Source organism: Vicugna pacos, chromosome 5 (assembly GCF_048564905.1).
Source record: "Vicugna pacos chromosome 5, VicPac4, whole genome shotgun sequence".
NCBI classification, from domain to species: domain Eukaryota; kingdom Metazoa; phylum Chordata; class Mammalia; order Artiodactyla; family Camelidae; genus Vicugna; species Vicugna pacos.
The window spans coordinates 47,841,273-47,867,737 of record NC_132991.1 but is presented as its reverse complement, the minus strand read 5'-3'; the positions used below and the strand labels follow the sequence as shown (position 1 = coordinate 47,867,737).

General features: G+C 44.2%; 1 protein-coding gene and 2 long non-coding RNA genes across 3 annotated transcripts; 1 reads left to right on the top strand and 2 right to left on the bottom strand.

Moving 5' to 3' along the window:
- Positions 1-10,688: 10,688 nt before the first annotated feature.
- On the bottom strand, positions 10,689-12,813 carry HOXD1 (homeobox D1). Its single transcript, XM_031677759.2, has 2 exons — positions 12,088-12,813; positions 10,689-11,731 (listed from the first exon to the last, which is right to left on the bottom strand). Exons 1-2 carry the CDS (start codon positions 12,731-12,733, stop codon positions 11,397-11,399), a joined length of 981 nt encoding a protein of 326 aa, XP_031533619.2. The 5' UTR covers positions 12,734-12,813; the 3' UTR covers positions 10,689-11,396.
- A 204-nt stretch (positions 12,814-13,017) lies between these two features.
- LOC140696404 (uncharacterized) lies at positions 13,018-24,101 on the top strand. Its single transcript, XR_012072690.1, has 2 exons — positions 13,018-13,109; positions 23,884-24,101. It is a non-coding gene; the product is annotated as an uncharacterized lncRNA (long non-coding RNA).
- On the bottom strand, positions 21,688-22,516 carry LOC140696403 (uncharacterized). The gene is made up of 2 exons (XR_012072689.1): positions 22,437-22,516; positions 21,688-22,268 (listed from the first exon to the last, which is right to left on the bottom strand). It is a non-coding gene; the product is annotated as an uncharacterized lncRNA (long non-coding RNA).
- Positions 24,102-26,465: the final 2,364 nt, after the last annotated feature.

Sequence of the window (26,465 nt, the reverse complement as noted above, 5' to 3'; positions counted from 1 at the left end):
TTTGAAAACATTATGCTAGTTTAAATAAGCCAGACACAAATGGACAAATATTACATGATTCTACTTATGTGAGGTGCCTAGAATAGGCAAATTCATAGAGACAGAAAGAAGAGTGGATGTTACCAGGGGCTGAGGGGAGGGGTAATGGGGCATTAGTTTTTAGTGGGTACAGTTTCAGTTTGGGATGATGAAAAATTTCTGCTGATGGAAAGTGAGGATGATTGCACAACAATATGAATGTACTTCACACCACCGAGTTGTACTTTTTAAATTGGGTAAAATGGTAAATTTTAACTTATGTATATTTTATCATGATAAAAACATTTTTTTTAGTCATTTCTATTCCTAGAGCTCTAAGGTCTGTATCTGGTCTTATCTCTCTTCTTTTACATCAGTCACTAACACCTTCTCATTTTTCCTCCAAAGTGTCTGTTTTATGTTTATCTGTCTTCTTCTTTGCCTCAAGCCTTCAACATCTCTCATCAAGGCTATTGAAATGAAGCCTGAAATGGCCCGGCTGACTTCCGCCTCGTCTCATCTAATCCGTCTCACAACACTGCTTTGCATGTCATCTCAGTATTCAGTACCCTGTGTCTCATTCTTGCCTCTAGAAGAAGCTTTCAACATATTAAAACAGTCTCCTGTCTCATTCAGAGGGAAACCCAGTACATGGAGTGGTAGACACATGTTCTTAACATGCATTATCTCGCTTATTTTGATTGTGAAGTATAGCATACATGCAGAAGGGTGCATTGAACTTTTGGGCACAGTTTTAAAAACAACCATAAGAGACAACCTGTGTAACCAGTTTAAGACAGAACATTGCCAGTTAGTGCTTCAGAGCTGACTTAATCCACTACTGACTGGAAGGTACGGGTAGACCTACAGAGAGTAATGGCAGAAGGAGCCTCAGAAAAAGAAGATACAGACACAAAGTTCTCTTACTTTATCATTCTAACCCAAGCATGGAGGCAGCACTTTCTAAAAGGATCAGAGTGGGGCACGTGGGATATATACAATTCTTTGGGGGAAAAAAAAAACTCTTCAGTAATTATGGTAGATAAAGTCAGCATCCCACTAAACACAGCAAAAAACAGATATGGTAGAGAATCCAGAGGTAGGAAGGTGCACATATTACAGCTCCTGCACTGGAGAAGAGACACATGGAGGCAGGTCACTGCAATAAGCAGCAATTGCTCTGCAAGGAAGATGTGCAGAGTGCAGTGTGGAGCACAGAAGGGTTTGGAAACAGAAGGAGTTAAAATTAATCAAACTACGAAAGCAATCAAGAAGTGACTGATAATGGGATCTTTGTCATCATTTAGTCCAATATTCCCCTTGAGCTGAAAAACTTTTTAGGAACCAAAAGAACTACCTACCCTACTTCTCCATTGCCTGAGTCTGTGAAGCAGCTCCCAACCAGTTCCCAGTGGAAGCTGTAGGATCCCCTTCTCCACAGTACTCATGCTCAACTTTGCAGCCTTATGTATTCAATGGGCTGCCAAATTTGTTAAAGCAACTGGATGCGTGCCCAACAGCCACTTCATTTTGTGCTGTGTAGACACAGTCCAAATCATGTCAAGCTCCTCTAAAGCACTTAACGCTATTTTTGGACTTGTCTGATTCCCTTTACTACTGAGTTTGTAAGTTCCTTGAGGGCAGTGCATCGCACAGGGTTCTCAGAGACAAACAATGCACCTGTTCAAACTTGTTTAAATAAAAAACAAATAAAAAGATTAACTTTAGTTATCTCCAGGAGGGCCGTGGAACTAGGCTTGGAGGTGGCTCCACAGGCAGCCAAGGACACCCTGAATGTAAGTCAAGCTCATGCCCAGAGCTGGCATCACCTCCATGGGTGCAAGAATCAGTCATTCCTCTCCCTACAGAAAACGTGAAGGGCTCTTAGAGGAAGAAGGAGTGGATACTGGGCAACCCCAAACAACCAAACGACAGTACCATAGATGCTCCATAGAATTTTAATGATTTCAGACAAATGAAGATTACCTAACACAGTTAGAAAACATATATATATATACATATATATATATACACATACATACATATATATTTATATATGTATTTTAAGTTTAGTCACACATACTTAGAGGTAACAAGTTGCTAACGAAATAAGCCAACTTTGAAATAAAACCAGTGAAAGAATTAGCATTTCTCATCATGGATATCTAACTCTTAACTATCCTCCTAGAGGCTTAACTAGACTTGTTCTTTTGTGTGTTTATCTCACAGACCACTGTGAAATTTTGTCTTCCTGCAACAGAAATGCAAGAAAGAAATTAAAGACTGTTTTGCTGTGGCTCTGCAGAAAAATGTAAAGGTAACTGAGAATGTGCATTTTTATAAAAAGTTTGCTTGTATCTTTATAAACTAGTTTTGAACCTCAGAAGCAGCACTTACTTAGTTTTGCTTTAAAAGTATGGCAAAATGATAATTGGAAGAATAGTTTTCCATATTTCTTGGGTCTCCATTTTACTTAAGCTAAAGGTATTCTTATCTTTTTGCTAATCATGAATTCTGCTTTTATCAGCACAATTCAGAGCTGTTTCCAACTGGTAGGATGAAAATTGAACATATGTGACACCCGAGTGCTGAATTCCCTGTTGAAGAAATGAATGATAGACCTTATCTATCATTTATTTGACTCATGTGTACACCCATGTATATTACAGACATTTTTATTTAATTATTCAGGAATTGGCACATGAGATGCATTATCTAATTCCTCTGGGGTCTTCCACTGGCAAAAATAAATGCAAAGACTGTGGCTACTAAATGCATTTTTCCCTTTTTCATATATTTTAAAGTAATGACTTTATTATCTCTACATTTAATGGTTCATTATTTGAAAATTTTAAGCAGTATAGAAATGTACTACAAAGAAAACAAAACAAAATTCTGCTATGTAGAAATAGTCATTAACATTAACATCTCTCTCTATATATGGGTATGAGGAATCATAGATGAACACATGGAGAGGGAGTTTGGTACACAGAAATAATTTTATAAAACTGGCTACATATCATGCATATTATTTTCTAAGTAAAAATATTAAATTTAACAAAAGAGGGAAACAGATAAAACTAACAGAAAACTGTTTCTTCTTCACTAAGAGAGCAGCCTCTAAAAGAGTCTTCTGACATTAAGGGGAGAAAATATTTAAAACTTTGGATTTTCTAGCCAAATGTGTTTTTGAATTTTATTAAGCTGCCCCTAATACTACATAATCTTAATTGAGAAAGCTGTAAGTTAACTCTGTTTGTCCTGAGTGATAATTATGTTTTATAACTAAATAATAATTATGTTTTATAACTAAAATTGAAAGAATTTGGAATTGGAAAATATGAAGCTATTTACAAATAACCTGGGTCTAGCTTGTCTTTGTCCTTGTGTTACATACTGAGTTAGGGACAGGTATAAAGCAGTACCTTTATTATCTTTGATCATTCAGAATGAAGTTCATTCAGTTCATTGGTGTAACGTAAGTTACATATTTTATATATGTATGTAATTATATGTAACTAAAATGTAAAATATGTGTTTATATGGGATGAGGTAATAAACCTGTAATATTTTCTTATAAAATATATACATTTTCAAAATCAAGGGCCAAGGCAAAAATCACAAACTTTCAATAAAAGTGGACTTGGACAGTTCCTGGATAGTGTCACCATGTGGCAAATTCCAAAGCATCTTCAGACACAAAAACACAGCTGTTTTTGAAGTTTGCAAAGGAACCATATGCTGCTAGAAAAATAGATTATTCTGGTCATGTGGGCTTTTATTTGCAGTCAAAATAGAAGAATAAATTGGGCTCCTTGGCAGGTTGACCCAAGAAAGTTTAAATTGCTTTTAAAGTCAATTGAAGATTTTAGTGACAAATAGTATGCTATCTTTGTCTGAATTTGAAATATTATAGCTTTAATTTGTCCTTTGTGGATCATTTTATTTATTTACATTGAATCTATCTTTTCTACAATTCTTTCATAAGCTAATCATTTCTTTTTTGCCCCCTATAGTAAAGCCAGCACAGTTCATGAATTTGAAATGTAGCTCAGGTTTCAAATGTAAAAGGAGATATAAACATTTATATATGGTAGGGTAATAATTCATACAAGCAATTGAATACTAACATTATTTTGACAATCAGGTTATAGGCATTTAAGAAAAATAAAATACTTTCTATAGGACTTTATGTAATACCTCAAAGTGGTTTTTTTGCAGCAAATTTTTTTGTTTTGTTGTTGTTGTTGTTATTTTAGTTTAAGAGCAGACTTTCATAAACCCACATTGAAAATAGTTGCAGGTTTATGCACAGCTGAGAAAAGTCACAATTCCCTACTGCCAGAGTAGGTAGAGAGGAATTTCTTCTTTCTGCAGCAACAAAGTAAAAAATGTTGATCCTGTTTTAACTTTGATGTCAACAGAACACAGCGACCAGTCTGTTTTTAAGGATGGTTCATTCAACATGGGGAGGTGCCAAAGTGTAGGAAACTCGTGTAAATCATCACTGCGTTCTAATTTATGACACCTGACCCTCAAAATAACATGCATGTGAATTCACATGTCCTTTGGAGAGGGAAAAATTGAGCAGAAGTGTGATGGATTTAAGTTTTGTGCATTGCCTGGAATGACCCAGGAAACTGGAAGCAGTGTCTAAGGGTCTAATGCCCCTTTCGTCCTTTGTTTCCCCCAGGCTTCTTCTCAGGTCCTGAGCTCTTACTTAATTCAGTGAGTGCTCAGCCATTGTTCTCATCAAGTACCCATTAACTACCATTTTAGTTTAGTCTGCTATCACATACCTCCAAACTTTCCTAATTTTATCGATAACCGTAAACCTTTACTTATTCTCTCCAACCTGATTTTCTGCAATTCTTGTTCCTGTCCCCATAGCTCTCCAATTCTAGTTGTTAACAATCTGTGCTTGGCACCTGGGAGCTTAATAAATATTTGTTATATATACAAATTTTTTTCTCTCCCTTAGCCTGCATCTTTTCATTCAAGATGCCTCCTGCAACTCTCATAATCCATCCTGTATTAATAATTAGTGAGCGTTTATTAAGCATCAGACATTGTGCTAAGCAATCTGCATGTATTATCTCTATTTATTCTCAAAAGCCAATGAAATAAGGACATTATAGTTCCCATTTTTAAGAAAGGAAGGTGGAGCTGAGTGACAGTGAGTCATCTGTTGCAATATTTGCCCTCAAGCCTGTCTACCTCCACTGTGCATTCTTGTAACCACTACATTTAATTGTTTCCAGACCTTTCTTGAGAAACCTCACACTAGACCTTGTTTGGTTTCAACAATCCTCCTTCAATGGTTCTGTTCCCATAGGTACTCAAATAACTGTAACAAGTAACTAATGCAGTATATCAGAAAGCCTCAAACAACAACCGAAGTACATTATAAATTATATTCTGTAAGGATAAAGGGGATCATTTTAGACAACACTCACACCCTTTGTTGGTTTACGATGTGTTCAATCAAAAGAATGTGCCTTGAAGCCCAAGTAGGGAAGTCTATACTTCTCCTTCCTTCACCTGCTAGCCTCCTATTCTTATCTCATCCTGTGGTCAAGAATAGCTTGTGTTATACTGTAAATGATGAAATATAAAGAATACTTAGCAAACAAGTGGTTATAGTATTCTTCCCCCGGTAGCAAAGGCACTTACTGAGTAGCGCTGCATGCTTCATCTACTAAAACTACAGTCCACTTTCATCAAACAGTATAGAAATGAGGGAAGAGGGAGACAATGCAGGCAGAGGGAGAAGGAGAGAGGAAGTGAGAGGAGGAGAGAGACCTCATAAAATGGCACAAGATTGTATGTACTGAATGAGTCAGACAAACAATAGATGCTACAGAAACTCAGAGGATCTCACTTTAAACTTGAATGGTACAAAAAGATTTCACAGAGGTAATAGGATTTGAGTTGTGCCATAAAGAATGACTTACGATGGGCAAAGAGAAGGTGGGAGATGATTACGAGAGAGGAATAGCATGAGAAGTGGTTCCGAGGCAGAAAAGCATACATTTCCTTGGGGAAAAGATGACCAGACCACACCAACTGGGGTGAAGTTTTTGTGTCAGGCAATGATATGAAATTGATGTGGGTGGATATAGAAGTTGAGGGACTTGAGTCTCAGGCTAATGACATTTGAGTTTCTCCCACTGGCACCAGGAGCTACCAGGAATTTAAAACTGGAACAACATGATGAAGACAGGGCTTTAAAATGGATTGGCCAGGAAGGAAACTGGGGGCAAGGAGGCCAGGAAGGCATCCATGGCATTGCTGAATGAGGGATGATAAAGCCTGACCCTCCTGGAGGAGGAAAACAGGCAGGAGACATTTTAAAGGAAAAACAGGCAGAATGTGGTGACAGAAAGCAGGGGCGAGTTGGTTACCCATCTCTCTTGTCTTCAGCAGAACAGAGCATTTACTTTGGAATCTTAAAAGAAAAGAGACTCAGAATTACATCTTTATTCTGAAATGGTGAAACAGGGAATTAAGAACAAGGAGACTGAGACTCTGAATGTGAAGTGCTGACATCCATTTGAAAAGTTTCTTATCAGACCCCAGTTTATCTGCTCAAGGGAAGTGGTAACTTTGAGGGTGGGAGGTATCACCATTGTTCGTTGTTAGCTTTTTTGTTCATCAGGTCAAGACCAATGAGAAACATTACCTACTTCTCACATACAACACACACACACACACACACACACACACACACACACTCTAAAGCTAGATAAACTTTCCAAGGCCTCAGATATTACTTCAATAAGAGCCTCTTGATGCTAATCTTACAGAGCTACATCGTTGTTAAATCAACTTTTCAGTAATAATCAGCAGAGTAAAGGATACAGAAGAATACTAAGGTAATAACAGAAGGTAATGATCATGAGACCAACCCTCTTTGTTTTATAGGAAAAACTGAGACCGGGGAAGTTATTTTCCCTTTTAATCGGAAAACAGAACTAGTGCTAAAATCCAGGTCTCCTCCCTTAAGAACAGCATTCTTATTTTCACAGTCCTGTACCTCAGCCTCAGGGATTCCATCCTTCCAGGTAATGCTTAGAAGTCGTGTAGCTGTGTCATCTCTAGCTCTGTATTTCTCTTCTGTTTGTATCATTGAGAAGGAGACACACCAGGAAAGGATCTCCAGGATGAGACAGAGTTCCTCTTCCAAGGCAGAGAAATAATTCAGCCCGCCAGTAGCCCAGAAGAGCAGAGTGAGGTTGAGGTGCTTAGAGCATAGAACAGAGCCCCAACCTGCCACGGTTTACATCATCAACTCTTTGATGCACTTGAATAGGAGTAAACAGGAAGTCTGGCTCCAAGATGTTGGAGAAAAGTAATTTTTGCTGTCATCTTACAAGCAATGGCTGAGTAGTGGGAACAGAGCAACCATGTCAGGAAGGGACAGAAATGGATTTACCATGAACCCAAAGAAACTTAAGCTTCACTAACTTGGGCCCTTCAGGTCCAGGAAGATGCCCTAGCAATTTTGTATTCATGACTTTGAGGTTTTGGAGTTTTTTTCTTAAAGAGTTTCCCTCAAATTGTAGTTTAGGCTGTACAAAACCCTTAAAATTGGGATGTGCTAAACAGTCTAGAACCCTCGAGAAATGCCTCATAAATGTCACTGACTAGATTTATTAGATATTAAAAGTCAAATGAGCACTGTTTGGCCATCCTTGATATTCATTAAATGTATCACTTAGACTATTAGAAGTAGAAGTGATAGTGTTTAACTCTTCACAGTCTAAGTAATAGACCTTCTTTTCATACCAATACTTAGAATTTCTTTCCTCTTCTCTTGAATTCGAAGTTTCTACTGAAATTATATTTCTGCATAAAAAGTGTAACTTCAGAAGCAGTTATACTATCTTGTATACTTGTTGCATGTTCATGCCCCAGAAATACGCTATGGAATTCAAAACCATGAAGACCTTGATTTTTACTTAGATGGAGATTTATCATTATTTGTGAGATATGTCCAGTATGGTTTCACTTTAAAACCACAAATAAAGTTTTAACAATGGGCATTTTTCTCATTGGGAAGTCTGTGGTCAAATTAAACATCTCTCTGAAACTGATTAGGTCCTGAGGCTTTCAAATTCAATATTCGGCAAATACAGAACATTTGTTTGAACATAAGAAATAATGAAGAGCTTCAGAGTTAATGCAATTCTGAACCTGCTCCTCTTTTCTGATGACACGATAATCGGCCATAAACTCCTCTGGTCTCAGGTCTCACCATATTTAAGACTGAGGCAGAATAAATCACATACAATTAATCTTTGGAGGACCTAGGCAACTTTGCTTTAGGTTTTACAACAAGAAGTTCTTTCTTTGCTAGTAGTTAACTAGTGAAATTTTTTAATGTTATTAAATGCTTTATTTCTTCTTTCTCACTCCCAACTATTCTCAATCCAGAAAAATAGACACATGGTCATTCTGTGAAGACAAAGGAACATTGAATAGTTAATTATATAACAGATAGAACTGTCTATTGTGTATTCATTCTTGTAATGAGTCACTAGAGGGTAAATTAGCATATTTGGTTCATAATCTTATGAAATAGAATTTTTTTTTTAGCAGTTTCACAGTTTGTGTAATAACCATCATACTTCATGGAAAATTTGACTCAAAATAACACAAAACTCTGAATAATGTGAAGGAGACTGTTCTACTAACATCCACATGGGCTAGGTATCTCCACTGATGAGATGTATTTAGTAATGTCTAAAATCCACTTTTCCTGTATAACCACAGTATCATCCTACTCCAAGGAATTGCATTTGCTTCCTTAGAACTGAACTCTCTTCCAAAGATAGGCCTAAAATGAAATAGGCAGAAGTCATTGAATTGTTTCTGTAGCATTTTCATTGCTGGAAGGGACCTCTAGAGGTCACCTAGTTCGTCCTGATCTCCAGCCTGGGCTCTCCCTACTACTGAATATAGCTGTATAGAGATCTGCATTAAGAAAGCTTTTAAAGATCCCTGGGGTTGGTCAAAAAATAGCTAATATTGGCCTGATTCATAGAACAGCATTATACGTATGTCAAAATAGCCACCTTCATCAGGGAAAACATCCATCAGGGCTAAGTGCTAGTAGTAGCTTCAAAAGGAAAAGCTTTATTTTCTCAGAGAAAAGGGTGGTAGATTAAGGAAATGACCAAGCGTGTTGGTATTTTTTTGTTTAGGTGTACATTTGAACGCTTATCTAAAAGGAAACATTGTCTTGTCAAAGACCACTGCAGGGGAAGCCAGGAGGTAGCTGTAAGCATGCAGATTACCACTCCTTAACAAGTCTTTTCAAACAGTACAGAGCTCAGAGGGGGGCTGTTGTCTCAAACAAGATCTGATTAGCATCAAGTTAGTGAAGGGCAGAGGGTGAAACATAAGAATAATATTGACAGACCCGCTTTCTAAGTTGTATCTTTTCCCCCTAATCAGCTGAGTTGCTAAAGCTGATAATTTAATTTCTTCAAACCCACATAACTGGAGTGCAAAGGACAGGAATTTAAGTGTAATTTCAATCTAAGAAAATAAATCACTTTACTGTTTTATGGGAAAAGGAATCCTCCACAATTATTAGACATCTGAATTTTGGGGTTTGAAGTACTACAGGAGAATCTAGAAATCCAGCTAGGAGGGCTGAGGCTCTCATCTGAATTATTTTGGGCTTTCAAGTCTTTCACTTGAATTATACAGAGAATTTAAGGATATAGCTATAGTTATCTATAAACTGAGAAAAATGACCTGCCCTGACAGTTGTCCCAAATAACCACTTGATTTGTGTATTAACATTGCACTTTTTCAAATAATTCATGTACAGGTTACATAAAAGCCTGTTCAACCGTGGTGGCCTTCAGGGTTGGGAACTGGGGGCTGGGTGGAGAGACAAAGTTTGAGGGGTTTTGCCACATGCCCTCTTGCCAACTTTCAAATTTTGTGCTTGTACTTCTTCCAAAGAATTCATTTGAAAATACTTCATTTTTAAAAACAAAAAGACCCCTCTGTGCTCTCTTACAAGGCTAGATGCTCAGTCTGGGTTACAGGAAGTGGAAAGCTCCGACTACTGGCCTCTCCCAGCCTCCTTTGTAATTCTTCACTTTGCAAATGAGAATTCAGACGTTGAGACTTTTTGATGCGCAGCTGCCTTTTTCAGAGAACACTAACCAACTAACACAGACTTCAAGTTGCCCTTCCTCTTCCTTTTGAGAGCAGGAGACAAAAGAACAAAGAAACTCTCTGCTATATCTCCTTGGCTTTACAACACTCCCACAGTGGACGCCTCAATTTCATGTGCCATCTATATATGCCATAAAGGTAGGGCACTGAAGGTAAGGAAATACTTCCATATTTGGGAAGATATTGGGCATAGTAGGGGTTTTTTTTCCTCCCTTAAACTGTTCAGAAAATTGTCCCCAACTTGTTTGCATACACAACCTCTAAAAAGTATTGTTTTTACAGTTGTCAACCTAACAAATTCCCATAGCAGAATTGAGAAGTTCAAAATAGAAGAAACCTAATCATCTTTAAAGAAAGATAATCAAAATGAAAGGAGCATAAGGAAAAGGGGTAGCAGATTCTGTAATTTTTATTACAAAAAAAAGTTCAAATCCTTTACATGCTATGACATTAAATGTCACATGTAAGTTCATTGCAAGCAAACTTTTAAAAAATATACATACTGTATGTATTTACATTCAAGTTTGAGTAACTGGAGTCAAGGTGTGGTTCAGGATCTCTACCCACCCTGTAGATTTGTTCAGCCACTAACTTAACAGTGATTGTATCTTCACTCAGGCACGTGGAGAGGTAGAAACCGCTTTTTAAAGAGAGAACAAAAAAAACTGTAGTGCAGATATGAAGATCATCATTGAAGCAGCTTAGCTACATCCAGGAGGCCCTAACTCTAACTAGCTTTGGTCAACTCTAGAAGCTGAATACATATAGCCTTGTCTTTTAAATTAAAACCAGATAAAACTTCGGGTAGCTGCTCTTCTGAGCACATCAGGGGGTTGGCAGAGCTCAGTAAGGAATGCTCTACCACTCTGCACTCAAGAATTGTGAGAATTGCGTATGACTAAGTTAGGCAACATAGCAGCAGGGGTGAGCTGGTGGCTCAGCACCTTTTCCCTGATAAGAAACAAATAATAAACAAATGAGTGACTTTAGACTTCAAGTTATTATCTGCACACCCATGGTCTGAAACTCAGAAGCCGACTAAGATACTTCCTCTCCCAAATGAAACCTCAATTATTTCTGTCCATGCCCACCTCCATTCCAAACTGAGCTGGCAAGTCTAGGTAGAGGTGGGTAGCCTATGAATGCTGCAGGCCGCGGTTCCTCAGCCTCATGACTAAACCTCATGAAGGTTCTTGGGCCTGAGAAGGGCTTCCCGGGTTTTTGCCAGACTTGGTGGGGCTCGTAGCTGAGAGGGTTAGTTGGAGGGAAACCACAGGGGTGGTGGAGGGCAGAAGCCCTTCTCGTTCCCTCTTCTTCTGTTTCATCCTGCGGTTCTGGAACCAGATTTTGACTTGGGTGTCATTCAGCTGCAGTGAGTTGGCTATCTCGATGCGTCGGGCCCGAGTTAAGTACTTATTGAAATGAAACTCTTTCTCCAGTTCTGTCAGTTGCTTGGTGCTGAAATTCGTGCGGATCGCGCTGGAGGAGCTGGCAGCTCCATACTCGGCGAGTTTGCCTGCAACGTAAAGACAGGGCGTCAGCGGGGCGTGAGGACGCGATGGCAGGCCTCGGGGGATCCTTGGGGCTACATGAGAATCAAAGTCACAGCGCAGCCCTCCTGGGTCTCTGAACACAGTTGTGCTGGGAGAAAATCTCCACGGAGGGCTTCTTCCTGCAGTTTTCTTTACACCTGGCACTCGGAGCACGCCCAAGTGATTCGCCTACTTTAGTAATGCCCGGGCCGCGTTCTCCCGATAAAACCCAAACTGCGGTCCAGAGAAACAGCTTTGGTGCGCTCCCGGCACAATTCCGCCGGGCAAACTCCGTCCCCACCCCTAGTTGGGTCCGTCGGTCCAGGGCCCAAGTACTTACTTTTCTTCGGGGCGTTCCTTTTCACTTTCATCCACTCGAACGTGCTGAAGGCGGCCGGGAGGCCGGAGGCCGGGGACGCGGACTTAGGGTAGGCGCCAGGAGCGGGGGAAGCGGTCTGGAAGGCCCCGGAGTGGCCGTCGGCCGGCTCTTTGAGACACGCCGGGAAGGGGCTGGGCTCGCTGAAGGCCGCGAAATCCACCTGGCCGCTGAGGAGGAAGGAGCCGCTGCCCGAGAAGACGGCCGAGGTGGCGTAGTGGACGTGTGCCCCGCCGTCGTCGGCCGGCCGCCCGAGCGCGCAAGGGAAGTCGTAAGCGGGCCCGGGCCCCAGGAGGCCGTAGTCCGCGGCCCCCGCCGCGGCAGGTGCGGCGTCCGGCTCGTAGGCCCCCTCCAGGGGGCACGGCGCCAACTCGGGCGCGGCCGGGGACGGCGCGGGAGGCTGCGCAGGGGCGCCCGGGGGCGAAGGCGCCGCTCGGGCCGCAGCCAGGGGCAGGCAGCTGACGAAGGCGCCGTCGCCGCTGCCCAGGGGGAAGGCGGGCTGCAGGGCCACGGGCCGGGCGTCGGCGCGGCAGAACTTGGGCGCGAAGCTGAGCACGTCGCCCCCGCCCCCGCCCCCGCCGCACGACACGTAGTCCAGGTAGGAGCTCATGGCTCCGGCCCACCCACCTGAGCGCGTTGGCCGGGCCCGGGTGCGGGGCTGGCAGGACCGCCGCGGTCTGCGCCGCTCCGCCTTTCCTCTCTACACGAGCTGCCCTCGCCGAGCCATGGCAAGCGAGCCGAGGGTAAATAGTGGCCTAATATAGCGGCGGGGCTGGCCACGTGGCGCCGGCCGGCCAATGGGCGCTGTCCCCGCACGGCTCGGGTCCCGGCTGGCGCGCGGCTCCACGCGCCTGCCTCGCCGCCAACTTTGCCAAACCGGCGGGAGGTCACCGCCCAACGACCCCAGGCCCGGAGGAGAGGCGCCCCGCCCGGGGCTGCCTGGGGAAGGGCGGGGCGAGAGCGCGGGACGCTTACTCCCCGGACAGGTATTGAACCACGTAGGGGCAGAGAGGCAGGACTAGCCGCTCGGGTAAGGACAAGAGGATGCAGGGGATGTTCTTCTGCATCGTGGGTGGCTAGTGGGTGGTGGGCGCCGCGATGGGGAAAGGGTTAAAAGGAAGCGTGGAGCTCGGCCCTTGGGGACCGCTCCTAGCCTCCTCCGGAGAAGGTAAATTTATTTCTCTTCCCTTTTTCTTGAGCCTTATGCTTTTTCAGTTTTCGTAGCACTGGTGTTATCCCTCTTCTAAACCTGGAGTAGATGTTTAATTTCCCCTCTTTTTTTCCCCTCCCTCGGACTCTTGGGACTAAATTTTATGCTGTAGGAGCTGTGTACCTGGGGCGGCACAAAATCTTCACTTTTAGACTAGATTTTCACTTTACTTCACAGCATTCTCTCCAGCTTCTTCCACTCCTTCCATTTGTGGCGGCATAAGGGCGAGTGTTGGAGTGCCAGGTTTTGATTTGGACAGAAGACAGAGTTTCTGCCTTGTGGGAAGTTTAGCAGATTTTCCCCTCTGTCTACACTGGCAAAATAAAGAATCTGCCCTTGAGGTGGAACGCTCTCTGTACTCCTCCCTGGGAGGCTGGCACACGCACCGGTGCTGTGCACGCTTTCTTCCAGGCGCTTGGCTCCAGGGCGCAAAGGCTTCCCAGGGACCGGTCAGATCTCAGAGGTTTGTACGGGCTTGTACCTCGAAGCAATTAAAGCTTCTGCTCCATTAGATAAGTGCTGCGTTGTCTCTTGCGAGTGAAATCTGAGGGCTCACAATGTTAATGGGCTCACGTCTTTCCCTTGATAATATGGTTTTGTTTACTGAGTATAGAGAGACGGGAAATAAAAGTGCTATTGGCACAGGAAATGAAGAGTAGAAGGGTTACCAAGGTAAGCTTTACATTGACAAACTTTTCAGCTTCCTTGAACATTTTTTTTAAATGTTTGCCTCTTTGAGGCTGTAGGAAAAATAACAAATTAAATGTTATTTACACACAGTAGTAATGAAAGAGGTTGGTTTCCTAAAACTGTGTGAATAAAGAGTCTACTCTTGACTTAGTCAAGTGCCCTTGAGAACTTGATCTATTACAGCCTCTGAATTATGGTGAACGAAGCTTTATTATTCTTTTACTGATCCACTTGTCATGAAAGAACGATTGAGCCCTTGCCTAAAATTCCACCGAGGAAGTCTGGAAAATGAGCCATCACAGACCAGGGAGCCAGTTCCTTACAGGGATATGAACTTGTGAATAAATAAAGCCGCGCCAAAAGTGTTACCACTGGTGAGGCTGAAACTGAGCCAGGAGGGTAAAGGGTAGACACCTAGGAGTGAGCACAAAGCTAAGGGTCTGGGGTTCCTGCACTGCTGAAGTTCTTGGATTTAACTGGGAAATAAAAATCTTGTGCTGAAATAGCCCTTCAAACTTGGTGTTGCTACTTCAGTTATCTCCTATAGCCCAAACACATGATAAAGGTCCTAAATAATTTTTAAAAAGAGAAAAGTAAAGGCTCTTCTCTGGTACCTTGGTTGGGAAATGATAGAGCTCTTCAGAGCTAGCTGAGGCTTCAAATATAGATGCATTTCTTCACTGTCCTCCTTCTACGACCTTAATGCAAAAGAATCAGCAGATCAGATGCTGCTGAGTTCACAATGCCCCCTTATCTCACCAGCTGTCTAGACTTTAATGGCCAGTTTTTACCAGTATAATGTCTCAGATCTCACACTCCTGGCTCAAAACAGTAAGACACACTCTCAAAAGGTACATATCTGATCTCAACTTTGAGGTCCAGAGGCCCTAGGTGGTCAAGAAGGAAGAGTGGCCTTGTAAACTTCTCTGGAGAAAGACATCCAGCTGACTACAACCCAGGATGTAGGACAGAAAACCCAGCCTGACTGGCGAATCTGACCAAGACCTATCAGATGAAGGGCCTTTTCTCTAAGGTTTCAAGAAAAACAGGCAGCCTTGGTGACTTGGCAATGTTCATTGCAACAAGGACCAGGTTTTTGCTGCTAAGCATTTGGAGCAAATGTTGGATCCTTCCTGTCCCAGTTAAGCGTTGACTTTGATGTACCCATAAGCTGTCCACACTATTTCCCTGAAGCAAAATTTTAGAGATTGAGCTTTTGCTAAGAGAAGAAAATGTCCTGAAAGAGAATGAGATTTTTAAAAACTGTGTTATTTTCAGACTGTGGGTTAAGAGTGGGTGGGTGGGATGTTCAATATTTGTTCAGACCCAATAACAGTTCCCCAATAATTGCATACAGAAAACTACATTCTGTTCACCCTTCTCTCTACTCCTTTGAATCTCCCAGCCTTTGGCATATTCTACACCTTGGAGCTCAGAGTTGCCACCTCCACTCCTGCCTGGTTCTTGACTTGGTCAGGTTGAAGTCAAGACACTGGTCGTCTCAGGCTCAGATTCAAAAAACATTTGCCAAGGACCTAGTTTGTAAGAACTTTTTGTTAGGGGAGGGTTAGGTGTGGAAAATATATTCTCAAACCAAAGGAATAAGGGAATCATTTCTGGCACAGATCTTAGCAATTCAATAAACATACTCTAGGAAAATCTGAATCTATAATTTTCTAAGGAGATATTGGAAGATATTGGGAGAAGTATATGTATAAAGATATATGATATTTTGAGTGACTTTAAAGTTTGTCTCCTGGAAATTCACAGAATATGGGAGAAATGTCTTACTGATTTTATTGCTTGTTCAAGTCATGGATTCCCGAGGGTCACTTGCCCCGCTGGGTCCTGGTGCTGTGAGTTCTCAGCAGGAGGTGACGGCAGAGGGATCTGATTGCCAGGTTGTGTTTGATGTAGGAATGCTTTGAAATCGCTCCCATCCTGCTCACCACAGCAGCCACCCCTACCCAACCCCCATGACTACCTTTCTCTCCCGTTTGAACAACAAGCTTCTTTTCTGCAGACAGAAGTGATGGAGGGTGGCAGTCTGCTCTTCTGTATGTTTACAGTTGTTCCTGAGAAGCCTCTTACAACCCCTCTCCACAAGTCCCATTGTGTTATCCCTTGGAGACGCTTGAGTACATGTAAACTCTTGGCTCCACAGCCCCAAAGGATAGAAAGGCTCTTGCTCACTGGGGTAAAAAGGGGAGATCTTTTCTCTTAAGCAAGATTTGCCGATCTCTGCAGCATCCTTCTATCCCAAGACAGAGGTAGGGATAGAAGGGATCCTAAGGACAGGAATTCTAAATCTGTGGACGTCTGATAACCTGCCCTGCCCTGAGAAGAGTTTAGTGTGCTGGGCCTTTCCCTGAGAGCTTTGTGAATGAGAGGCTCGTGGGACCACCCCAGGCCTGGCACATGGTAGGCATTCAATCAAGTTTGTTGGACAGAAATAAAAATGGGCAGAACAGTGTGTCTTCATTATGACTAATGTTGGCTAAAGGATGTCCTTAGATTATTGGCTCCCAGCACCACTTTATGTGGGTAGCGATCAGCAGAGAAGCTTATTTAAATGTGCAATGTGCAGACTCCTCAGGCTGCCTACCCCCTCACCCCATGGCCCTCTCTACTCCACTGCCCAGAGATTCTAGTCCAATAGGTCTGACTCCAGGGTCTTTCTTTTTAATAAGCCTGTTGGTAACTTCATGCTCTTCGACTGTATGTACCTACCTAACCCATAGAGCAGGGTTCTTTGGAACCACACTTTGAAAATTTTCTACTTTAGAAGCTGGGGTGGAGGACAGTGTGGGAAGAGAGGGGTGATTCTTGCCCGGCATGATGAGAGCGCATGGCTAGCTGAAGCAGGATTATGCCTGAAAAGTGTCCAGAAGCCTATTAGGTGGTAGGGGCAGAGAGGTCAAGGTCAAGGTCAAACTTAAATCCAGTTGAGCTGAAGTTCCAGAAAATACCCTTAAGAAACAGTCAGGAGGAGTTTCCCAAGTTTTGCTGACAAAATAGTGCTTTGCAGAGACCCAGCTCCCATCTCCTTCCTACTTGCCTAACTTGCCTTTGAGAATGCTGGTGTGGTAGGAAGTGAAGGAAAGGGATTTGTCTCTCCCAATCTCTTTAGAGAAAACTGAGTGGCTCTGAGGCAATTGGAAGAAGGAAGGAGTAGGAATGGGAGTCTCCGGAGAGAGGAGCCAACTCTCATTTCCTTCCATCTCTCCCAAACTGTCTGGAATGAGCATTTGAGCCCTAGGGATCCAGAGGGGGCCAACCATCCCTTGGCCTATCCCTGTTACTCTGGCCAGCGACTGACCTTTCACAGCATAAGATGTCAATGCTAGAAGGCCCCTTAGAGATAAGCCACATCAAACCTCTCCTTTTAGCAGAGAAGCCACTTTACTCAGAAGTTAAAGGCAAAGCATCTTGCAAAAAATGAGAGGACCAACTTGGGTCTCTTGAATTTCCACAGTCTGCAGAAAGGGCAGGTAGTCAAGCAGCCCCTCCTCTGCACTGTGGTGGCCTCCATACTGAGCAACAGCACACAGTGTTCAAGGAGGCACCTTGTTTCTGGCACAGCACACAGCCAGCGTGGCTGACTGGGAGGCCTGCAGCCCTCCCTTTGCCATTTGTTTGCTAAACTTTTGCCCCAGACTTCTAAGGCCCCACCTGGAGCTGCTTCCACAAGAAAGGGCAGAGCTGAACCTAGGTTCCCACACCCTCTACCAAGCAAGGGTAAAAGATCCATTCATTTCCTGTTGAGCTTGCTCAGCATCAGGGCCCTGGGAGGACACAAGAGTTAGTCCTAGATTAATGTAGCTGGATAAGCAAGTACAAATAAGGACATGTGAACACACACAGGTACACGTATACTTGTACTCATCTCTTTTTTTCTCCTTTATTTTTATAGCAGGTAAGAAATTTAAATTTACATGGTTTAAGATTCAAAGGGTACAAAAGGGTATGCAGTGGAAGTCTTTCTTCCTCCCAGCTCCCCAGCCACCTAGTTCCTCTTCACAAGGAAACCAAGTTTTTAAGTTTCTTCACTAATCTTATTTATTTCCAGAAATACTTTATACTTATACAATTAGATAAATAGATAGATATAGGTATATCTCCCCACATTTTTACACACATGATAGCATATTACACCTCTTTTGCATCATGCTTTTCCCCCTATTATATCTTGGAGATCATTTCATGTAAATGCATACAGAACTTCCTGGTTAATTTTTATATCCTCATGCTATTCTACTGTATACACCTACCACAATTTTATTTAGCTAGTTCCTTATTAATGGGCATTTAGCTTATTTTTAGTCTTTTGTTATTACAAACATGTGTTCAAGTTTTTGCCTATTAGAAAAACTCATAGACATGAAGTTACTTAGTCTAATGTACTTGCCCTGGCAATTTTGATATATATTGTTAAATTGCTCTCCTTAGATAGAAGTGAATCAGTTTATACTTCTACCAGCAACATATGAAAATTCCTGTTTCTTCACACCCTTGCCAAGTCAGTTGAATATTAATTTTTTAAAATTTTTGCCAATCTGTTAAGTGAAAAATAAGTTTTTCCAAAAAATGTCATTCTTCCTTATCTGATTTGATACTATCATAATTCTATTTCACAAATGCTAATACTGACACAGAAGAAAGATAAACAACTTACTATAGTCATGCCCAATGTAAACGGCCAAGGCCAGATGTTCAACACTCCTATACAACATTGTGCCACAAGGAAGCTTAAGGAGGTTCAAAGAGAATGGGTGGCTTCGAGCTTTCCCTGAAAGACACATGGTATAAAAAAGCACAGAAGCTTTCACACATCTGCTAAGAGGCCCCCTCTTTTAGTGGACTGATACCAAGACCACATTTCTGCATGTTTCCCTGGAGAGTACCCTCCCAAAGCGGAGGGGCTCTGATTAGCAATCTGCTCTGACTTAGTCCTAAGCATTAATTTAGATTCAATATCTGGGAAACAGTAGGGTGTTGTTTTCCATTTCCCTGAGACTTACTTCTCACTGGCCACCCAGGATCTAAGTATTGATCAGCATGGTGTGTGTAAAAGGATGTTCTCCCTAGGTTTTAGCTTTATAGGGGTCACTCACTTGGACCTGATGAAGATAATACCTAATGCCTATGTGCACGCGCGCGCGCGCACACACACACACACACACACACACACAGCTCTAATGGTAAACTTATGAGGTAGATATCTTTATTGACTGTTTCATTGATGATGAAACTGAAGGCCAGAAAGATTAAGTGAATTTCTTAGAGTCACACAATCTATCAGTTAGCAAAGCAGAAAACAAAGTACATAGACCTAACCCAAACTCATTCATTTCTTCTGCAAAGTCTCTTCCTCCTCCTCTATTCATTGGGGTGGATTACCTGACTACCCTCTTACGCCTCAAAATTGAGTCCTAGGGATTAACTTCCACAACTTTTGTTGTTGTTGTTAATCATTTTTGTAACTGAAGTATATTTAATTTACATTGTTGGGTTAGTTTCAAGTATACAGCATAGTGATTCAGTTATACATATATATATATATATATTCTTTTTCAGATTCTTGTCCATTAGAGGTTATTGCAAGGTACTGAATATAGTTTTCTGTGCTATACAGTAGGTCCTTGTTGGTTCTCTATTTTATATATAATAGTGTGGATATGTTAATCCCAGACTCCTAATTTATGCCTCTCCTCCCCGCCTCACTGCTTTCCCCTTTGGTAACCATAAGTTTGTTTTCTATGTCTGTGAGTCTATTTCTGTTTTATAAATAAGTTCATTTGTATAATTTTTTAAGATTATACATATAAATGATGTCATAGGATATTTGTCTTTCTCTGACTTACTTCACTTAATATGATACTCTCTAGATCTATCCATGTTGCTGCAAATAGCATTATTTTGTTCTTTTTTATGGGTGAGCAATATTCAATCATATATATACACCACATACTCTTTATCCAGTCACCTGTTGATGGACATTTAGGTTGTTTTCATGTTTTGGTTATTGTAAATAGTGCTGCTATGAACATTGGGGTGCATGAGTCCTTTCAAATTAGAGTTTTCTGCAGATATATGCCCAGGAGTGGGATTGCTAGACCATATGGTATCTGTATTTTTAGTTTTTTAAAGGAACTTCCATACTGTTTTCTATAGTCGCCGCACCAATTTACATTCCCACCAACAGTGTAGGAAGATTCCTTTTTCTCTACACCCTCTCCAGCATTTATAATTTGTAGACGTTTTAATGATGGCCATTCTGACTGCTGTGAGGTGATACTTCATTTTAGTATTGATTTGCATTTCTCTAAGAATTAGCGACATTGAACATCTTCTCATGTACCTGTTGGCCATCTGTATGTCTTCTTTGGAGAAATGTCTAATTAGGTCTTCTGCCCATTTTTTTGATTGGGTTGTTTGTTTATCTGCAACTTCCTTTTCACTCATCCAATTGATCACCAAGACCTGTAAATTCTTCAACACATTTAACTTCCTCCTAAATGTTTCTCTTCTTCATCTTCTTTAAATTAAATTCCCTCTAGGCTGGAATATGGCCACAGCTTCCTCCTTTGTTCTTCTTCCTTCCTATCTCTCCTTTCTTCAGTCAGACACACTGCCCCCAAGAGTTAGCTTTCCAAATAAATAACCTCATGTCCCAGCTTAAAACCTTTAGTGGCTCTCCATTGTCCACACATTAAGGCCAGACTTCTCTCCATGGCCATTACACGACCTCTCTGTCAGCCAGATGCCTCACTCCAAACTACTCTTCTTATTCCAGGTCCAGATCTTGTTCTTCCCTCCCTGCTTTTACATGTGATGCTCTCTCCACCAGGTATGTCCCTCCTTCCTAGGCCTAAAAATCTCCTATACTTCAAGGACCTAAATTCACCTCCTCTGAAAAGCCTTTTTTGACACTACAATACCATTATTAGCTCCTTCTCTTTATTCCAGGAACATTTTGGCCACACCTCTGTGACAGCATGTGTCACACACTTTTAGGATTAATCCTTCTTCTCTCCCAGGAGATCACCATTAGTGATTCAATCCTGTATCCCAGAGCCCAGTGCAGTGCACATAGTAGGTATTGGAGAAAGGAGAGAGGACTCTGAACCAAGGACAGGAGGGCCAGTATTTTAATTGCTCAAGGAGTTCAGGACACTGTGCAAGGTTTAATGTTTCAGCTAATATCTATCTGAGGTAAAATGTTAGTGGAACATTTCTCCAAAGCAAGTTATTTCCACCCAAGAGGATAGTGAGAGACAAGAGGACTGAGGGGAGGAGGAGAAAGCTGGGACTTTCTGTCCTTCAGGGCTCTTTCCTGTGAGCTGAGGTAACACATTTAACTTCAGAAACTTCTTAGCTGATGTCACTCAGAAAAAAAGATCAGAGAGAGGGTAGCCCAGAACTCCAAGAATTTGCAAAGAAGACAACAGGTACCACTCAAGAGGGGGTATAAAATGCTCCCCCAGCCACTCACTCAAGCTTTCCTGCTATGAACAGCCTCCCCCAACACACACACACACCCGCCCCTCAGCTTGCAGTCTATTCCTTTACGGTGTTTCTAAAATGAACCCAAAAGAGCTCAAGTAAAAATACTCCAATCCTTCCCTGACATCAGAAAAGAGAGAAGAGGTATATCATTGTGGTTGGTGCTTGAAGTATATTTTTATTGTTATTTTAAATGGCATTCAAGTTTAGTTCCAAGTTCAACAGGAGTCATCCTGCTTCCTCCCATATAAACACGCTTGCAGGTAAATAAGAGAACGAAACTAGTTCAGACTCTCCCCTGAATTCTGATCCCTAGGAATATCTTTTATAAAAGTCTTAAATAAAACAGTGTTCGCAAGAACCTTCAGACCCGTTGGGATTTTTCTTGTCCTGCCTTCAGAGATGGATTTGTCCCTTTCCGGGGGGCTGAGGGACAGCAGCATTTAAGGGTGTCACTGGGCCGAGCTGGAGGTGCGTGGGGGCGGGGCGGGGGAGGCAGAATCACTTGGTCGGGGAGGCGGGGGCGCCCCGCGCTGTGCGCGGGCGGGGCGGGCAGGCGGCAGCGCGGCCCGGGTGCGAGGAGGTGACCGGTCGGCACTTCCCTCGTGCGTCGCGCGGCAGTGTACGGGCGGCGGGTCGCGCCCTCTGGTAGCTCAGCCTGCGTGCCTGCGTCTTCTCCGCTTGCGGTTTCTGGTCGAATCCCAGCTGGCCCAGACTTGCTCCGAAGTAGGAGGAACCGCTGTCGAGCGAAAAGTGCACACCGGTGATTGATGAACTCTTAATAGGACTAACCTCTCCCGCCCCCCACCCTAGACACACACAGAGCCGGCCTTCGCCCCAGCCCCTCCCCGAGCTTCCCTGCGGGCGAGGGGGACGCGGCCGCCAGCCGGTTGGGTGATTAACTCACCGTTTGTCTTTCCGAAAGCGTTCCAGGTGGATCAGGAACACCCACCCACCCGCTGCAGCCCGCCTCTCCGCGCTGCGCCGCCTGCGCCTGCCGCGGGGAGAGCAGGCCGAGCGAGCGCGTCACATGGTGGCGCGGCCCAAGCCGGCCTTTGTGCCGCCGACCGCCCGGGGAGACGACGTCTATTGTTCACCGCGGGGGAGGGAGGTGCTCAGACTCGGGGTCCACGCCAGCCCCCTCCCCGATTGTCCCCCGTTTCGAGGACCGATGGGGGCCTCCTTTGTGTGTTTCTAGCCTGCGGCGGGGATGGCAGCGTTCCGGCCCCAAGGGGTTAGCAGACGCGTGAAGGGGGGAGGTTGGTCCCGGCTCTGACACTGCATCGAGCTCAGCTCTACCGACTCAGTTTCCCCGCCCGGCCTAGTGCCCTTGCGGAGGAGGTGGAGAGAGGGATGCGGTATTCGTAGGGCAGCGCTCTGAACAAGAGTCATCAAAAGGCTTTCTCCCTGTCTCCTCAGAAGTCAGGGATGCTCTTCTCCCCTCCTTCATAAAAGCCCCAACAGGTCTTCTTGGCCTGGTTTTAGGTACTCTTCCCCAGAAAAAACACTTCATCTGTACCAGGGTTCCTGGTACCCGGTACCTGATTTAAATTAAGATCTTGGTCCCTTTCTATTGTTAAAATCCTATTTCCATGATTTTCTAGATATTATTATTCTATAAAAATGATCCAGACTAGATATAGGAACCAGTCAAGATATTTTGCCACAAGAGCTAGGACAGGAAGACTTAAGTAGTATCCTGCACCATGCTGATCTCTCGGGGATCCTTCACCTGCTTCTGCTACTGCAGATGAGTGGACGCCCATTTACCCTGGCTCTTCCTACATGGGTGGAAACCTTTCTTTTGTCACTGTGCTTCAGGCTGGACCTGGTCTGAGAGTGAGTCTTTGAATTGTCTTTGTACTTTCCCAACTTGTCAAGGTGGGTGTGCGACCTGAGGAAAGGGCTTAGGCTTGGGCTTTGGGCCAGGTATATGAATTCATTTGGCACCAAATTTGGGCCCCCAAAATAAGGGCATTTGTAGCTAGAGTAGAAGACAAGGGAACAATGATTTCATTCGCTATGATAATCCTCTCCACCAATGCAGTAAGTGCATAGGATTCATCACTCAATCTTTTTTCTCTCCATCTAGACCTTCTGCAGGAGAGATCTAAGTTAGCCAGTCCTGAGAGGTGGTGAGGGTGTACTGGCCACTCAGTCTCAGCTCCCTGTGCCCAAAGTGTCTAGGTATAGGTCTGCTCACCCACGCTGTTAGCTAAACCCTCTCTGGGAAGTTGCAGTTCCGTTAAGTGATCAGGCTATATATGGGCCTGTAGGGACTGGAACCGTCTTTCTTTTTTTCTTTCTTTTTTTATTTAATACAAACTTGTGTTCATCCTATTCTTTTCTTACAGTTTCTGAAAGAAGGACCAAGTAATGCCAAGAATTGCCAGATAAAGAGGACCTTCCTAGATCTGTAACTGGGATTAACCAATTCTTGACTTCAGTCGGAACCTTCAACTAATTCTCAGGATAAAGTCAAAACAGGCCTGTGACCATCCCTTGAATACTGATGGTGTAAACAAGTTTCTGGCTCCCCCAGGTCAAGCAGAGAAACACATTTTTATTAGAATGTGGGGTTTCTTTTTTGTTATTCAAACATACACCCACACACATCCTCTTCACCCTCCCTAATGAAAAACTTCAACAGATGGGGAGCCTAGACTCCCAAGCCTACTGGCTGAGATCACTTCAGTCAAGCGTCAGTTGGCTGGTACAGAATGGGGGAGGGAGAAGGGTCGAGTAACTAGTATAGATAATCACTATCTTTTAATAATACTCCTTACAGATAGAAATTCAGAAAGTCCTCTTCGGCAAAGTTAGCAGCCTCTGTGGCCTAGGAAACCAATTTGGCTGATGTGTCTCTGGTAGGGACTAGGCTTAGGGCTGCACCAAGGAGAAAGTACTCGCTCTATATTCTCTCCCTCTCTCTCATTTGAAAGACTGTACAAAGAAATGGTACAAATGGATGGTTAACTTAATGATTCCATCAGAGGCAGATTTTTCTCTGTCAGGTCCCTGGATGAGGCTGAGGTCTGAAAGCCAGGAGGCAGAATGTGTAATCGCCCTTTCTTACCACCTTTCCAGGGGCCGGGACTGCTCTTCCTTACAGGGGCCTTTCCTCCGCAACTTCCCCATCCCCCTGGTTTGCTCAGTTGGGTCTCCTCACCCCACTTCTGGCTGGGTCCTAAGTTTCTCCTGGTAGCCATGGCAAGCTCTTTCTCTGCCTAAATCTTTCCCCACCCCCACCTCCTATTTTGCAGCTGGCCACTCCAGCCACCTTATCTCTACCCTGCTTTAATTCACATTTGATTGTCTCAACCGAACAATCAGGGGCTCCCAAATGACTGCCACCGTCCCCCTGCCCCGCATCCATGGGCCTGAGCTTGAGGCCCTGACCACTTTCTTCAGGCCTCAGGAGGATCCCCCAGAACCTCCCTGATCCCACCTCCCCCAAACCAGTCTCTACAGGGAAAAGGCAGAGCTGGCCACGGCCGGAGCCTAAAAACCATTTCCTCCCTTTGGGCAAACGAGGAAAACCTTCCAGAGCTCAAAGCCCGAAGCGAGGCCCGGCCCCTCCCCACCTGCCGGCGTCCGCCCCGCGCTGCCTTTGTGCAGCCTCCCAGCCGCGGGGCCGCGAACACAATGGCGCCGCCGCTCTCGAGAGGCCCGCTGCTCCGGGCACCCTCGACCCAGCGCCCGGCGGCGAGGGGCCAGCAGCTTCGAGGCCTCGGTGCGCTCCCCGGGAAGAAGTCTCGGGATGGGGGTGGGGAGGGGCGCGGTTTCCTTCGGCTGCCCACTGGCCCCTTTCCGCTGCAAGTCCTCCCCGGGAGAAGGAGAGGCCTGAGCCCGGGGCGCCATTGCCCAGGCCGGGCTCCCCTCCCCCACTCTTCTTCCTCAGCTTTTCCGAGACCCGGGAGGGAGGAGGCGGGCGCCTCTGCCGATAGAGCAGCTATTGTGACCTTCCTTCGCAGAGCGGGAATCCAGTCGAGTGTATACCACGGGCGGGGGCGGGGGCGGGGAGGCGACTGTGTGCAAACCTCGGGGTGCGGAGGGGTGGCCTGGGGAAATAAATAAAGGTTTGCAACCTTGGGCAGTTGGGCGCTTCAGAGAGTGGTTGTGTTTAGACGCCGGTGCTTCCTAACACTAATTGCGGGCTCAAAAGGAGCAGAATTTATGGTGAAGGCCAAGGCGGCTTGTTTATAATTTATGAAGTTTTAAATGGCTGTGCGCGGTCCCAGGCTCTCGCTCTGGCCGGCGGCCGCGTGGGAAGTGCCCTCCCCAGACCCGCCGCCGCCCCCACTCGCGCCGGGAGCGACGGATTGTGCCCATCACATGACACGCCAATGGCAGGAACGTATCGGAGCCATTCTCAGAAGCCTCGGTGAGAGAGGACCGCAGATTTGTCCCAAGCGAACTCCTACTCGACTAACGAGAGATGCCTCGGGGCGGCTGCGGCTGCCTGGAGAGGGAGCCCCCAACTCTGCACTTCTTTGGAGCCTGAGAGTGAGGGAAAGCTAATGTCAGCTGGGCTAGACGTCGTTTAAAATCTAATCCATGAAAGCCTAAGCCACAGATGACACTTGGGGCCTTGCAGACACCCGCAGACTCAGCAGATACTCCTGCGGTAACACACCGCGCTGGAAAACGCCTGGAGCCGTGATGCATTATGTATTTTTATTATTATTTATAGTAGGAAGAGGAGATGAGGGAAAACCGGGCTGAATCTAAACAGCCTGACAATTCATCTATTTAATATTTAGCCAGTTAAGAAAGGTGGTTGTAATCCCTGCAAGGCAGTAAGCTCTTTGATTTCCCTAATAGCTTAAAAAATAATTTCTCACAAAACAATTAGAAATTCTGCCTATGGTTGCAAATTTCATAGAAAAACAATTTTAAGCCTTGAAGTGGGTAAAATATCCCCTCGGTTGAAGTC

Bases quoted from the DNA above. Each gene is read 5' to 3' on its own strand.
- HOXD1 (XM_031677759.2), bottom strand. From the start codon at position 12,733: ATGAGCTCCTACCTGGACTACGTGTCGTGCGGCGGGGGCGGGGGCGGG. The intron at 11,732-12,087 runs GTAAGTACTTGG...TTTACGTTGCAG, and splicing joins AAGGAACGCCCCGAAGAAAA to GCAAACTCGCCGAGTATGGA.